The following is a 14,151-nucleotide window of genomic DNA, read 5'->3' on the forward strand; positions in this document are numbered from 1 at the left end:
GCCGCGGGCTCGATAGAATTTGAACTTTATGGAAAATTTTGTTACATTTTTAATTTTAACAGTGTTTTATAAATGGTGTACAACTTAAGGTTTCCCTTACTAGAAATAGCGATAATTTTATTTTATTTACCTCTCCGAGGGGACTATGTCACCTAGGAGGGATTTTACAATCACCGTGTCTGTAAGTCTGTGGGTCTGTCTGTATGCGAACGTGTTCGCATTTTCGGGGTAAAGTGTAATCATTGCGTACGCAGTTTCTTGAAATCGTCGCGATAAATGGTTTTTCCAAAGTAAGCAGGAATATCCCGCATGAACAATATTTAATATTTTTTCTTTGAAAGTTGATCGAATATTAATATTTATGTGCGCTCTTATTTAAATGTGTTCCAAGTGCATTTAATGTGAAAAGTTTACTTAATTATGTGTTTAAATTGACATTCATCAAACTTATAATGAAAAAAGTTTCCTTTAATTATGTTTGAAGTTTCAAATGATAAAAGCTGTAAAACTCATTAGCTTAATAACTTAAACTTTCCACCTATCTACATATAAACAAATTGATGTTTTTACCGAAGAATAAAGTTTGTAAAAAGTCCCGCAACATATACTATTTTGACCGATAAATTGGCAATTTTTATCCACATAGTGCAGCTTTTAAGTCAGATTTATTTTATATTTATTTCGTTTCAGGTAAGTGCTATCCCGGTACCACTTCTCTAAACATTGCGTCAATAGGTTTTGGCAATTGAATTAACTTAGGAGTAGTTTCTGAAAATGATTTCACCTAAAAGTTTTTTCAGGGTACACTTAATAATAAAAGATAATAATCAGCTAGGCTAATACCCAAGGCACCACCTTAGGCCTAAGTCATCAAGCGACCTTTGAAGCCATTAATTCGGGTGGCCGGGCTACAATGCGTAGGAGGGTGGTGGGTGGCGAGCCAATAGTTTTACCTCGGAAAGAAAATTGACTACAGAAAATTTTATATTAGGTTCGCTCTGTAAATTTAGAAAACTCATTTATATTAAATCTACTTACCCGTTATTTAAAATTACATAATTATGATTTTCTGTTAAAAACACGAAAGCATAAACCACAACAGAGCAAATGATAATGTAAAAATTAAACTTATTACAGCCATTAACTGATATATCAAACATAATTTCCGCATCAAATTGTCGTGAGAACCGTACCGTTTTAATAGTTGATTTTATAAAATGTCTTTACGCTTGCCCAACTTGTTGTAATGTTGCCCAGGAATAGATCAGCCAATGCCTAAGAATGAGTTCATAAACTCTTTAGTGGGAGAGAAAACGGATCCTCAGCTGAAGCGGTGAGGCAACATTTCAACAAGATGGCCAAAGTTATTTTATAAAAAGAACTATTAGTCGCGGAACATAATTTTAGTATCATGCGGAGGTCAACCTTTCATACGTAGGCCATTTCAAGATTACGAAGAGAGCTACTCATTTCTGAAAAGAGAGATTCATACGAATTAAGGAATAATTTAAACAAATGTTTTTATAATTTCAGTGTCATCCGTATCTCTTGATAAACCGAACAACATGAGTACATTTTACAGTTTCTATAATATCTCCGAAAGTTTTGATATCCAGAGCCAAAGTAAATTTAAAATATCCTTTCAAGCTGTAAGTACATTTTTTTAAAAATAGTTTAAAATTTTGCAGTTTGGTTTAAACATTAAAAGCCTTTCATAAATTCAATTAGTTATACCTTCTATAATTTATGTGAAAAATAAAAATAATTTTTCATTATCATTAGTTATAAGCACTCTTAATTTTTAAATAACTTTATCTGTTGTGGTCTTCGATAATATTATGAATTATGATTCACCGTTACTGTATCTGTACGCGTTGTTCTTAACAGTGTTTTTAATTCGTCTGGAAACGATTGAAAAAAGCGAGTTCCAAAGGGATGTTTACTCATAAACAATCGATATTTCAACTTCCGATTATAATTTTCTAGACAACAAAGAATCCTGTACTAGAGTAGTTAAAATGGGGAGTTTGAATATATAAATTTTTACAAATCAATTGTCAATCTTTAAGATCTTGGTATTTACACGAGAAAATATTGATTTTGTCACTGGAATCGTTCCGAGTAAATCGCCATCTCGTTAAAGGTTAAGAAGTATTCGCAATTGGCTCAAGCCATGCGTGCTAGATCTAACAAATCGAATTGCTCAAACACGAAGAAGATCAAATATAAGGGTTTTCAATATTTCAGTATTTGCTCGCTACTCTGTGTCAAATAATTTTTAAAAATATTAATCGCGAGAAATCTAAGTCTTAATCCCTCAAAGAGATTAATACAAAAGGACAAGACAACCATTGGAATAATCTAACTTTATTCTTAAGGTGCTAATTATATAAGCGCTTATATGTAATCAGCCTCTAAAAAAATTAAATCGGCAGTAGGTAGTAGATTTTATGCCAGAAAATTGAATGAAAATGGCAGTTGTGGGCACAGCAGTTGAAAAATTAACGGGTTATTTAAAAAAAGTAATTCGCCAGTTTTTATTAATTCAATTTTTATTTAATTTTTTATTTTATTTTTTATTTTACTTTCACTTTTATTTTTAATTTTATTTTTATTTTACTTTTATTTTTAAATTTATTTGTTATTTTTTTTAATGTTTAAAGCCTTTTAATTGCTTCGGTCGTCCTGGATTACCAATTAAAAGTTGTTTCGACTCAAATGAAATCTTTTCAAACCTTATAGAAGCTACTCCGTAAATATGTTAACAAACGTTTTTTTTTAAATAAATGGACTTGAATAGGATAAAGTAACTAGTTAAAGTTTTTTTCAAGGAATTAAAACTTCTTAAGTTGTTCAGCTTAATACTCGTTATAGCAGTGCTAACGACATTGTGTCCTGAAACGGGGAAATATATATCGGCTCCAACATTCGAAACTTATAAGATGGTATTATAAAAGTAATAATCAGCTAAGCTAATACCTAAGTCACCACCCATGGCCCAAGTCATCTAGTAACTTTCTTTGCCTTTAAACCGGTGACCGGGTTATATGTCGTAGAAGTGTGGTGGCAAAACCTTCAGGCTACGCGAGCCAACAGCTCCCAACATTTATTAGTACCTTTAAGCTCAACAAAATTAAATGAAAAGGGGGAACCCCTTAAACCAGTTAGGAGAGAACTTGAAAATTCTACGCGGAAGAAGTTACTCCGAATTGATCGTAGGTGGCATGCGGTTAAACCCAGTTCTTAGGCTATCCTGTAAAGATATAATGCTAACCACTCCGCCACATCACTCGTCGGTTTCATATTCATTTTCTATTGTGAAACTCAAGAAATTAAGATTTATTGCTAATTAATATTCTTTCGTTTTAGCAAAAGTGACATAATTACCCAAAGTGTGACAATCCCTGTACTTTCGTATGCTAATGGTTTACTGTATGCTTGACTCGAGATCGACCACATAAAAGAATATTTATTGTCGCCTTTCTGGATCTTTTTTAGTCTATGGTATTATATCGAAGGTAGATGGCGATAGCATCTCCACAGAACGACGAAAAATCAAAAAATAAACTAACTTTAACCAGTGCTACTTAGTTCCTCCGTTCCTCACTACGAGGCGTTATTTGTTGGTTTTAACTTCGTTCCCTCCCCGTGGCATACTTTCCCTTCTCCCCTCCCAACTTGTATTTCGCTCGTAACATTCATTAAGAAATAGGTCCGATTGACACACTTTTGGTAATTATGTCACTTTTGGTTTTAGCAATATTTCGAAAAAGCATGTATCCTTTCTGAATGCCCTTACAACTCCTATGAATATTTTATGACGAAATTGGGAGAATTTGTTTTCCCAAATCTAAACAAAGAGTAAGTTTAAATTTCTTTATCTCACCATTTATATTTTAATGCTAAGATAAGAATAAAAAATACTACTTTTTATGATGCATAAACTAATAATTTTGTTGATTAAAAATTGTTGAGTCAAAATTATCGTTCATTTAAAAAATTCCCAAAAATATAATTTTTTTTTAATTTTGGCAAAGCTATTAATATTAATTTCATCAATATTCTTAACTGTAAAGCTCTTTTGGTCTTACCAAACCAATTAAAAATCACGTGAGATCTATACTTCACTGCATAAAGAAGCTCGCGCATTTTCGCACTCACTCGTGTAGTGAAATAAAAACTGTGCATGCGACGAAACTAACATAGTCACCGTATTTATCTATTTACGAGTTAACGACGTCAAAAAGTCGGGTGTGTCCAATATTTTAATTCCACATCGAATTTATAGTTTAGATTATTGTTCAGTTCACTGATTTTAAAATTCTACTTTTCACCGTTCTTCTCATTTTATAATAGCACATTAGATAATAGTAGTGTTGTAAGTCGGAAAATTTTCCGCGGAAAATTTCCCGCTCGGAAAATTTGCTTGAAAATTACCGAGGCCTTTTTTCCGGAAAATTTTCCGTATTTTTCCGGAAAATATTAAAAACGTTTTCATTCCATGATTTGTCTAATATATTGTTTGCAAATTTAAATAAAGCGGAATTTTCACCTCATTTTTTCTAATCTAAAAGTAAAACTAAACCTCTAGACTAGTTCAAACTGGTTGAAATGTAACACTATTAATGTTTTGTAGTATGTTTACTGATATTAGTCATTTTAATCGATAAAAAGTTTAAAACATTAAAAACCCTTGAAAAGTAATTTATGTTTAAATTTTTTATTTTTCCGATTTGCGGAAAATTTTCCGCAATTCGGAAAATTTTCCGGAAAATTTTCCGGAAAATTTTCTGGAAATTTTTCCGCATTTTATTTTTCCGGAAAATTAACAACCCTAGATAATAGTTATTTACCTTTAATCTGTTATTAAAATAAAAGTCTAAAAATGTTCATTTTCCTATTGATATATTCTTATACCTTTCAATTGATTATTTATTTGCTTAGGGGATGTTAGAAAAACCGTTTTCACTTTTATTACAGATGTTTTTGAGAAATCATATTTGAATTTAAAATAATTTTGAAATATTTTTTTTAATAAATTATATTTTTTTCAACTAATGTTTTCTGCCTACTTAATAATATTGCTGTTCATATTTCAGAATACTTATCATTAAGCCTTGGGATATACCAAAAATATTTGCTAAGAGGAACCTTACAGGTAGTGGAGGCGAAGTCTGGAACTTTCAGTCAGCACTAAAAAACGGGGTAGCAATATCAGTTTCATATTTTGTCAGAGCTCGAAAATATAATTATTTAAAACTAGATGGTACAATTAACAGAAATAAAATTTAAAAAATCATGAAATAGACCATTTAATCAGTTTATTAAAGATTTATTATTTTTCTAGTCTTAAATGTGTATTCTAATCCTGATTTATTATTTCGTTTATGAAAACAATATACATTATTTGGTTTATCTGAGATTATTTTTTTCTATTCAATACCTTTCCTCTAAACATCAATAGTTCGAATTGAGTATTATTATGTTCGCTGCATCGCGTCTGCTGTCGATAAACAGAAATGATTAGTATTATTTTTTCACTTGTCCAAGGTCGTTTTAAATATGGTCAGCTTACTAGATAATAATAATAATAATAATAATCAGCTAGGCTAATACCCAAGGCACCATCTTAGGCATAAGTCGTTGAGCGACTTTTAAAGCCTTTAATTCAGGTGGACGGGTTACAATGCATAGGAGGGTGGTGGCAAGCCCTACATTCCACGCAAGCGACACTAGCCGGACGAGAACCTCATATAACATCCGTTAGATGTTTTGACGGTTTTAGAATTTGGAAACGCTTCTATGATTTTCTAAACCTATAGCTTTAAGCACTTGTGTTATGATTCTGAAAGTTAGCGAAATAAAATTGTATGATGATTGCCAAAATAATGACATTTATGAAGAACAAAACTTAATTACATGTAGCTACTCACTAAATAATATGTTTAGGTGACGTACAGATCAATTCACCATAAAAACTTGATTGTTAAGGTTAACGATAATAGTTAGTGTAGGGAGCGGTTGGCTCGCGTGGCATGAAAGTATTGCCACCACCCTCTTACGCATTATAACCCGGTCACCTGAATTAATGGCTTTAAACGTCATATGATGATTTAGGCCTATGGTGGTGCATACAATATAAGTTCTAATAAATAGGGATATTGTCAGTCATACTGAAACAACCCAAACTTGTCCATTAAAACTCATTTGTAGTTAGGCGTCTTTTATTTTTCTGATATGAAATAGTTAGCAGTTCCATTTGGTGATATTTAAGCAAACCTAAATTCTTCAGCCCAACCCGAGGAATTTAGTTATTACAAATACTTACTTAGTAGAGATGTCAGCAGTTAAAAACGTTATTGCTGTATAGCTTTAAGCGGCTAAAAGCAATACACAAAGCAAGAGCAATTGATTTTTTTATTTTTTATATCATTTTCGATTGATTTAAAGCCAGTGTCGGCTCTATCATTGCCTATGTTCTCTTTGATTGGGTCTATGTATCAAAGATGGCTATGGTTGCTCAGATCACCGGGAAGGTGCTTCCACCTAGTATCGACTTTCAAAAACGTTTTATCGTTTATTTTCAAGTCGACAATTACGTGTTTGCCGAAAAGCCAATCCAAGCGAGGTCAAATGAGCACGTGATTACAAATAATATTTTCTGATACGTGATCACGATTACCCAATGAGCTAAAAGCACGCTTTGGGGCCACGCAATATAGGTAAATTATGCTGGCTAATGTGCCTAATCAACTTGTTTAAATTTGCACGGTGGCGACAAATGTCGATAAAGTACGCAATTATACTAGAGCTGGCACTTGCTTTAAAATGTTCCTAGGCACTTATATCTAACTTGGTAAATTAAAATCACCGTAAATTTAGATATTGGACTGTAATCCTATGGCGATGGGTACAGCTTTATTTTCACAGTTGACGCAATTGTCTTCGAGTGTCACATCCTCGTCCACTTGTATTGCGACGTACCGAAATAAACAGCCATCTACAAGCAAATACAATATTTTAGGATTGAATGGGGCGGTTTGGATCGCTACTTCCATATTCTTAATAATAGCATCACTTCTGCTTTCCTTTATAAGAGCACCAACCAACCGAAAGAGTCACTTCTCGAGGATCACAGATTGTTTTTGGATTTTCATTTCGGATATTCTACGAAATAGTAAATATATATATATTTATATATCAATTTAGTTTTATTCATTTCATTAATTATTGAAAATAAACCGTACTATGAACAGACAGCGGCTCAGTTTGTAAGATTTATTGTACCTCATTTAAGTCAAGTTAATAACTATTGAACCTATTATTTTATATAAAAATCAATTCACAACCCGTAAAATATTTAATATTTCAGATCGGCCTAGATACAACCTCCACAGGAAAATTTAGACCCCAGTTAAACTTCCTTTAGAAATCAATTATTTGTAGTGGCGTTAAGTGGTTAAATTCAGAGGACAGCAGCCCATTAACAACGTTTTCGGCACTTAAAAATAGTAGAAATTATGTTTAATAAGCAAATTTTGGTATCTGTTAGTGTCGTGAATAGCGAAATAATAGACGCGTTCCTTGCCAATAAAACAGTAAACCTTTAATTATAACGGAATTTTATGGAGAATCAAAAATCTACACTTCTTATTTGAAAGATAAACATTTTGTCTCTCTTTTAAAAACTAAAAAACGTTAGCCAAAAATACACGCGATTTTATCCTCGCATTTTTAAAACGTGCGTGATATAAATGTAAGATCGCGCGGTGGATAAAAATACGAAAACTTTAGGTACATGTGGTTGGAGATTATAAGGTTATATATACAATACTAAACATTCCGCCCGCCTTGAAATAATTGATTTCAATTTACAAAAATGTTTAAGAAAAGATTTAGTCTAGGGGCAATTGACATAATTTTACGACGGGCCTTTTTAATATTTTGTCAGCTGTTCTGACTGAAACTACTCGAACGTGGTTGTCTTCTCCGGGATGAAGTTGCGTTATTCTTCCCATTCTCCACTTGGTAGGAGGAAGGTCTTCATCCTTAAGCAGCACTAGTTCGTCGACGCGTAGATTTGGCTTAGGTGTTGTCCATTTCGGTCTTTGTTGAAGGCGCGACAAATATTCACTTCTCCAGCGTTTCCAGAAGTGTTGTAGGATTTGTTGGCCCAACTGCCAACGCGAAAGACGATTGACCTTTTCTGAAGTCAAGTCGGGTTCTGGGATGGCGGTAAGCGCATCTCCGATTAAGAAATGTCCGGGTGTTAAAGCGGCGAAGTCGGATGGGTCCGAGCTTAACGCCGTCAATGGACGCGAATTTAGGCAAGCTTCTATTTGGCATAGAAGCGTTTGCATTTCTTCAAAGTTAAGAATTGTAGTGCCAAGAACTCGTTTCAAGTGATACTTCACTGACTTCACTTCTTCTTCCCAAAGACCTCCAAAATGGGGAGCGGTAGGCGGGTTGAAGTGCCAGCTCGTACCTTCGTCAGCGAGCCATCTTGACACTTGTTCGTTGTTGTTCGCGGAGACGATGAATTTAATGAATGCTTTCATCTCTCGGTCCGCTCCAACGAAATTTGTTCCGCAGTCGCTGTAGATATCCGAGCATTTCCCTCGTCGAGCGACAAAGCGTTTTAAGGCTGCGAGAAATGCGTCGGTGGTCATGTCGCTGACCAATTCCAAATGAATCGCTCGCGTGGTAAAGCAGACGAAAACCGCAATGTAGCCCTTAAACCGGAGATGGCTTCGTCCTTTCATGAGTTTAAGGGTGAATGGGCCTGCGTAGTCAACGCCGCACTTCAAAAAGGCTCGTGCTGGATTTACCCTGGCCTGGGGTAGATCACCCATTAGTTGTTTCGCCGTGATGGCCTGTTGACGAACGCACGGAATACATCTTCGAATGTGGAAACGTATGGCATCGCGAAGTCCAACGATCCAAAAACGCTTTTGCAAGTTAGTTGCTAGCAACTGAGCACCTCCGTGAAAATGTTTCTCGTGCTCGTGTTGAATTAGGAGGTCGGTCAATTTGCTGTGTCTTGGTAGCATTGCTGGGTGCATTTGTTCATACGATAGGTTGGAGTGACGCAGTCGGCCACCAACACGTAGAATTCCTTTCTCGTTGAGGTATGGTTGTAACGATAGAATTTTGCTTTTCGTTGGTAGTTTCTTGTTTTGTTTGAGGCGGCTTATCTCTTCGCCAAAACTGTTGTTTTGAACGACTCTAATCCAATGAAATAAGGCCTTTTCGTTTTCTTCTCTTGATAGAGCACCAGAAATTCGTTCTTCTTTCACGTGGAAACAATTGAAAATGAACCGCAGTATGTAAGCGGTGACGTGAAGGAGTTTGCTTAGCGACGAATATTTTGTTAGTAAGGTTGATTCCATTTGATAATGCGTCACCAACGCGACTACTCGTCTTTCTTCTGACAAGCAGTTCATTGGCTTTTGTTGGTTATCGTTCTGTTCTCTTGTTGTTAGAAGAGAATCCAAGTCGTCAGGTCCATGCCACCACAACTCATTTTGAGCAAGCTCGTTAGCGGAGATTCCTCGTGAGGCACAGTCAGCTGGGTTTTTGTCTCCGGCAATGTGATGCCATTGAGGCTTCGGTAGCTTTTCGTGTATTTCGGAAACCCGATTAGCCACGAATGTTTTCCAACGTTGAGGTGCAGACTTCAACCATGCTAAGACGATTGTTGAGTCCGACCAACAATGAACGTCAGTAATTTCCATTTTCAGAGACTCTCTGACAAGTTGCATCAGAGAGGCGAGAAGTGATGCTCCACAAAGTTCCAACCTCGGCAGGGTGATTTGTTTTAACGGAGCGACCTTTGTTTTTGCAGCGATTATTTGCACCTTGACGCTTCCTTGGGCGTTTAAGGTCTTCAGATAAACCGTCGCTGCGTAGGCCTTCTCCGAAGCGTCACAAAATCCATGTAAGCTAGCTTGTGTAGCGTTCGCTTGTGAAATGTGTCGTTGTACGGTTATGTTTTCGATTTTTGGTAAATCTGTTCGAAATGACCTCCATTTATTTTCGAGTGATTGGGGAAGAGGTTCGTCCCAATTTAATTTGATCTGCCACATTTCCTGTAGGAGAAGTTTGGCTCGAATTGTAACTGGAGTGAGTAGTCCCAGAGGATCAAATACTCTGGCCGTATCCGATAGAATTGTTCGCTTGGTGATTGAACTTCTTGATTGAGGAGAAGTAACCACGAACGAAAAGTGGTCAGTAGAAGGAGTCCAAAAGAGACCAAGGGTCTTCACTGATTCGTCGTTCTCGATTGATAGTGGTTTTTGAAGCTCTTTTAGGTTTGCGGGGAATGGATCCAATAATTCCGCTTCATTGGATGCCCATTTACGTATCTCAAAACCACCTTGAGACGTAGCTTGAATGATTTCAGCTTGAAGTTTCAAGGCCTTTTGCATTGTTTCTTCACCGGACATCAAATCATCCATGTAAAAGTCATTTTCCAAAGCTGAAGACGCCAGTGGGAGTTCGTCCTTAATGTACTGACTGAGTTGCTTTAAGACTTTCGTTGCCAAGTATGGCGCTGATGTGGTTCCATATGTGACTGTTAGCAACCGATAATCTTGCAAAGGTTCGTTGGGGTTAGTTCGCCATACAATTCTCTGGTAATCCCTGTCATCCGGGTGTACCCAAATTTGCCGAAACATCTTGGTAAGATCCGCTTTCATGACAACACGATGTTGACGAAATCGAATAAGCAGATTGACCAGGTCATCTTGAAGTTTCGGTCCTACCAGAAGCGTGTCGTTTAATGAAACGCCCGATGTAGATTTGGCTGATGCGTCGAACACGACTCGGACTTTTGTGGTGGTACTATCTTCTTTGAATACCGCGTGATGTGGTAAGTAGTACGGTTGATTTGTGATTCTGTTTTTGACATCGTCTGGAATGATTTCCATGTGTCCCAGAGCCAGGTATTCTCCCATGAACTTGCGGTACTCATCATAGAGGCCTGCGTTGAATTGTAAACGTCGTTCTGTTTGTAAGAACCGACGAAACGGCCATGTGCCTGGATTCCCCTAGAATTGGAGGGTTCTTCTTCATTGGCAATCGTACGGTGAATCTTCCTGTCGAGTCACGCGTATGCGATTCTTCGAAATGCTGTTCGCATTGGGTTTCAGTTGGTGTTAACATTCTTCGAGGGTGGATGTCTTCCAGCTCCCAAAGATTCTTCAATTCATCTTCCAATTTGCAATGGTGGACCTTTATCGTCGGACTTCTTCCTTTTATGAGTAGTGGACCGGAAATTGCCCATCCGAAACGAGTGTTAAAGGCACCGGGAAGATCTTCTTTGCCCTTGCAAATTCCATCTTGCAAGAGACTTAGGTACACGTCCGCACCTAGTAGAATATCCACGTGTCCGGGGATATGAAACGTCGGGTCTGCGAGATTCAAGCCCTTTAAATGCTCGCAGGTTCTCGGGTCGAACGGACTGTTCGGTAGCTTGTCCGTGATCTTGTTCAGAATGATTGCCTCGACCGTCACCTCCGATGTGTTGCTGAGGTTTGAGCTGATGTTCAATATGACACTGCCTCGAGAGGTTTTCACTCCGGTTGCACCAATTCCGTCAACTGAAGCGTTGAAGCGTTTTCGTTTCAGCTGTAGTTGCTGCGTGAATTGTTCCGTTATGAAACTGGCTTGTGATCCTGAGTCCAGCAATGCTCGGGCTGGAAATAGTTGATCACCGAAACCCTTGACTTGGACTATTGCCGTTGCCAAAATCACTTGAGAGGTTCCGTTTAGGTCTCGAGAAGGGCATGAAACGATGCCAGAGATAGCCTTCGTTTTTGGCGGTTCCTTCTCTTGTACGTCTGGATGTAAAAGCGTATTATGTCTGAATTTACACTTTCTACAATGGCCAGATTTGCATTCGTTGCTTTGATGGTCAGTTCGTAAGCAGTTGAAACACATGGAATTATTCTTGACCATGTTCCAGCGCTCGGCTGAAGATGCGTTCAGAAATTTTGTACATCGGTACGTTGAATGGTTTTCGTTACAAAAGTTGCAAGACTCACTCAGAGTACCATGATGAGCTTTTGTACTCGGCCTCTGATGTATTGGAGCCTTGGATTTGGTGATTGCGATATTCGTTGGTGCTGGCGGGGCTGCTGCCAACGCTCTGGCCCGTTGATCCAGGAATGTTACGAGTTCATCGAAATTTGGCATTCCGTTCCCCCTCAGGGATAGTTCCCATTGTCGGCGAGATTCTGAATCGAGTTTTTCTTTTATAAGGTGTAGTAGGATGGCGTCCCAATGTTGAACTGGTTCTTGTAGAACCTTGAGTGCTCTTATGCATTCGGCTGTGGTGTCAATGAGTGTTCTCAAGGCTGACGATGATTCTTGTGAGACGTTAGGTTGATTGAAAAGACGTCTTACGTGTGCGTCGATGATTTCTCGTTTGTTGTTAAAACGATTGTCCAAAATATCCCAAGCTTCCAAGTAATTAGCATCAGTTACCGGGATAGATTGAATGAGGAGTGCTGCTTTGTTTCGTAATGATGACTTCAAGTATTGAAACTTCTGAGCTCCCGTTAGCGATTCGTTGTTGTGTACGGTTGCCGTAAAAAGATCGTGGAACGGTAACCAATCGATGAAACCTCCGCTGAAGGTAGGAAGCTCCAACTTCGGTAATCGAACTTCGCTAACTGGCCTGCCTGGCCTAACTGGTGCATTGGCTGCTCTTGTGTTGGCTTCAGTGACCAACAAGACATTTAATTGCTCAACCCGAGCGACAATGGCGTTGTACTCGGTTTCGTGAGGATCGAAGTCACCTGCTGGATCAATGGTTTTAGCTATGCCTTCGTGAGATTCGTCCAAATCTTTCGAAAACTTCTCCACTCTATCCACGTACAGCTTCAATGCAACATCAGATAAATGGTCCGCTGTTTGACCTACTGCATTCTCAATTCTTGTGACTTGACCTTTGACAGCTTGTCTTTTTCTCACATGAGCATCCATAATGTTGAAACTCCAAAAAATCGTTATTTACGTTGTTGGTTTTAGAGAGCTTGAAAGGCGAATCCTCGTCCGTACTTCACTATAGCCCACGGAAATGTTTTGCCGATTCGACGATTAGTTCGATGGTGTAAACTAGTTGGCGACGATCCGGCTCGACGGACCAAAAAATGTCGTGAATAGCGAAATAATAGACGCGTTCCTTGCCAATAAAACAGTAAACCTTTAATTATAACGGAATTTTATGGAGAATCAAAAATCTACACTTTTTATTTGAAAGATAAACATTTTGTCTCTCTTTTAAAAACTAAAAAACGTTAGCCAAAAATACACGCGATTTTATCCTCGCATTTTTAAAACGTGCGTGATATAAATGTAAGATCGCGCGGTGGATAAAAATACGGAAACTTTAGGTACATGTGGTTGGAGATTATAAGGTTATATATACAATACTAAACAGTTAGTGATGTTCGTACTTTTTCTTTTTGTTATATTCGAATGTAATAAAAACCACCTAAAAGTTAACCACGACTTAGCCCTCCACATTTTTTAATTTTTTTATTATAATTATTATTGATAATTGTTTCTTTTATTATATGAGACGTTCTACAATGCGAGGCGCTGTTATAGAGGCTTAGTATGTAAAGGTCGTTATACATAGGTTGAAAAGCAAAACTCCCCTCTCAATACACACCAGATTTCAGTACCAGATTAGGTTCAATGCCACTTAGGGCGATTCCACTAGGTACGATTCCATTTAGTGCGATGTCACTATAGGTACTATACCATTTAGGGCGATGTCACTAGGTACGATTCTATTTAGGGGCCATGTCCCTTGGTACGATGCCACTTAATTATATGTCATTAAGTGCGATGACAGTTTGGGCGTTTTCAATTTGTACTATCTTCTTTAATACCAGTCCGTTCTTAGCCGCAGTAAAATTCCCAGGGTTATCTTTATATCCTCTTTTTTCTAAGCGTAGCTGAGCTTTTTCCTATAATTCATAATGATATCTCTAAAAAACACATTAGAAACACAGATGACAATTGTAGAATTTACAGAAAATGGTCTGTTTCTGGGAATCTAATAATAAAAATCAGCTAGGCTTATACTCAAGGCATAACCTAAGGCCTAAGTTATCAAGCGACTAAATTAAAATTAAAGTA

At 37.3% G+C, this 14,151-nt stretch overlaps 2 protein-coding genes across 2 annotated transcripts; both read right to left on the reverse strand.

Moving 5' to 3' along the window:
* Positions 1–6,878: 6,878 nt before the first annotated feature.
* On the reverse strand, positions 6,879–10,955 carry LOC149957289 (uncharacterized). Its single transcript, XM_090166952.1, has 3 exons — positions 8,419–10,955; positions 7,971–8,298; positions 6,879–7,088 (listed from the first exon to the last, which is right to left on the reverse strand). The coding sequence occupies exons 1-3, from the start codon at positions 10,953–10,955 to the stop codon at positions 6,879–6,881; spliced, it is 3,075 nt and encodes a 1,024-aa protein (XP_090023078.1).
* Positions 10,956–10,971: 16 nt separating this feature from the next.
* LOC149957290 (uncharacterized) lies at positions 10,972–12,987 on the reverse strand. The gene is made up of 2 exons (XM_090166953.1): positions 12,583–12,987; positions 10,972–12,531 (listed from the first exon to the last, which is right to left on the reverse strand). Exons 1-2 carry the CDS (start codon positions 12,985–12,987, stop codon positions 10,972–10,974), a joined length of 1,965 nt encoding a protein of 654 aa, XP_090023079.1.
* Positions 12,988–14,151: the final 1,164 nt, after the last annotated feature.

The sequence above is a fragment of the Leiobunum rupestre genome, chromosome 2 (assembly GCF_980474605.1).
Source record: "Leiobunum rupestre chromosome 2, qqLeiRupe1.1.hap1, whole genome shotgun sequence".
NCBI classification, from domain to species: Eukaryota; Metazoa; Arthropoda; class Arachnida; order Opiliones; family Sclerosomatidae; genus Leiobunum; species Leiobunum rupestre.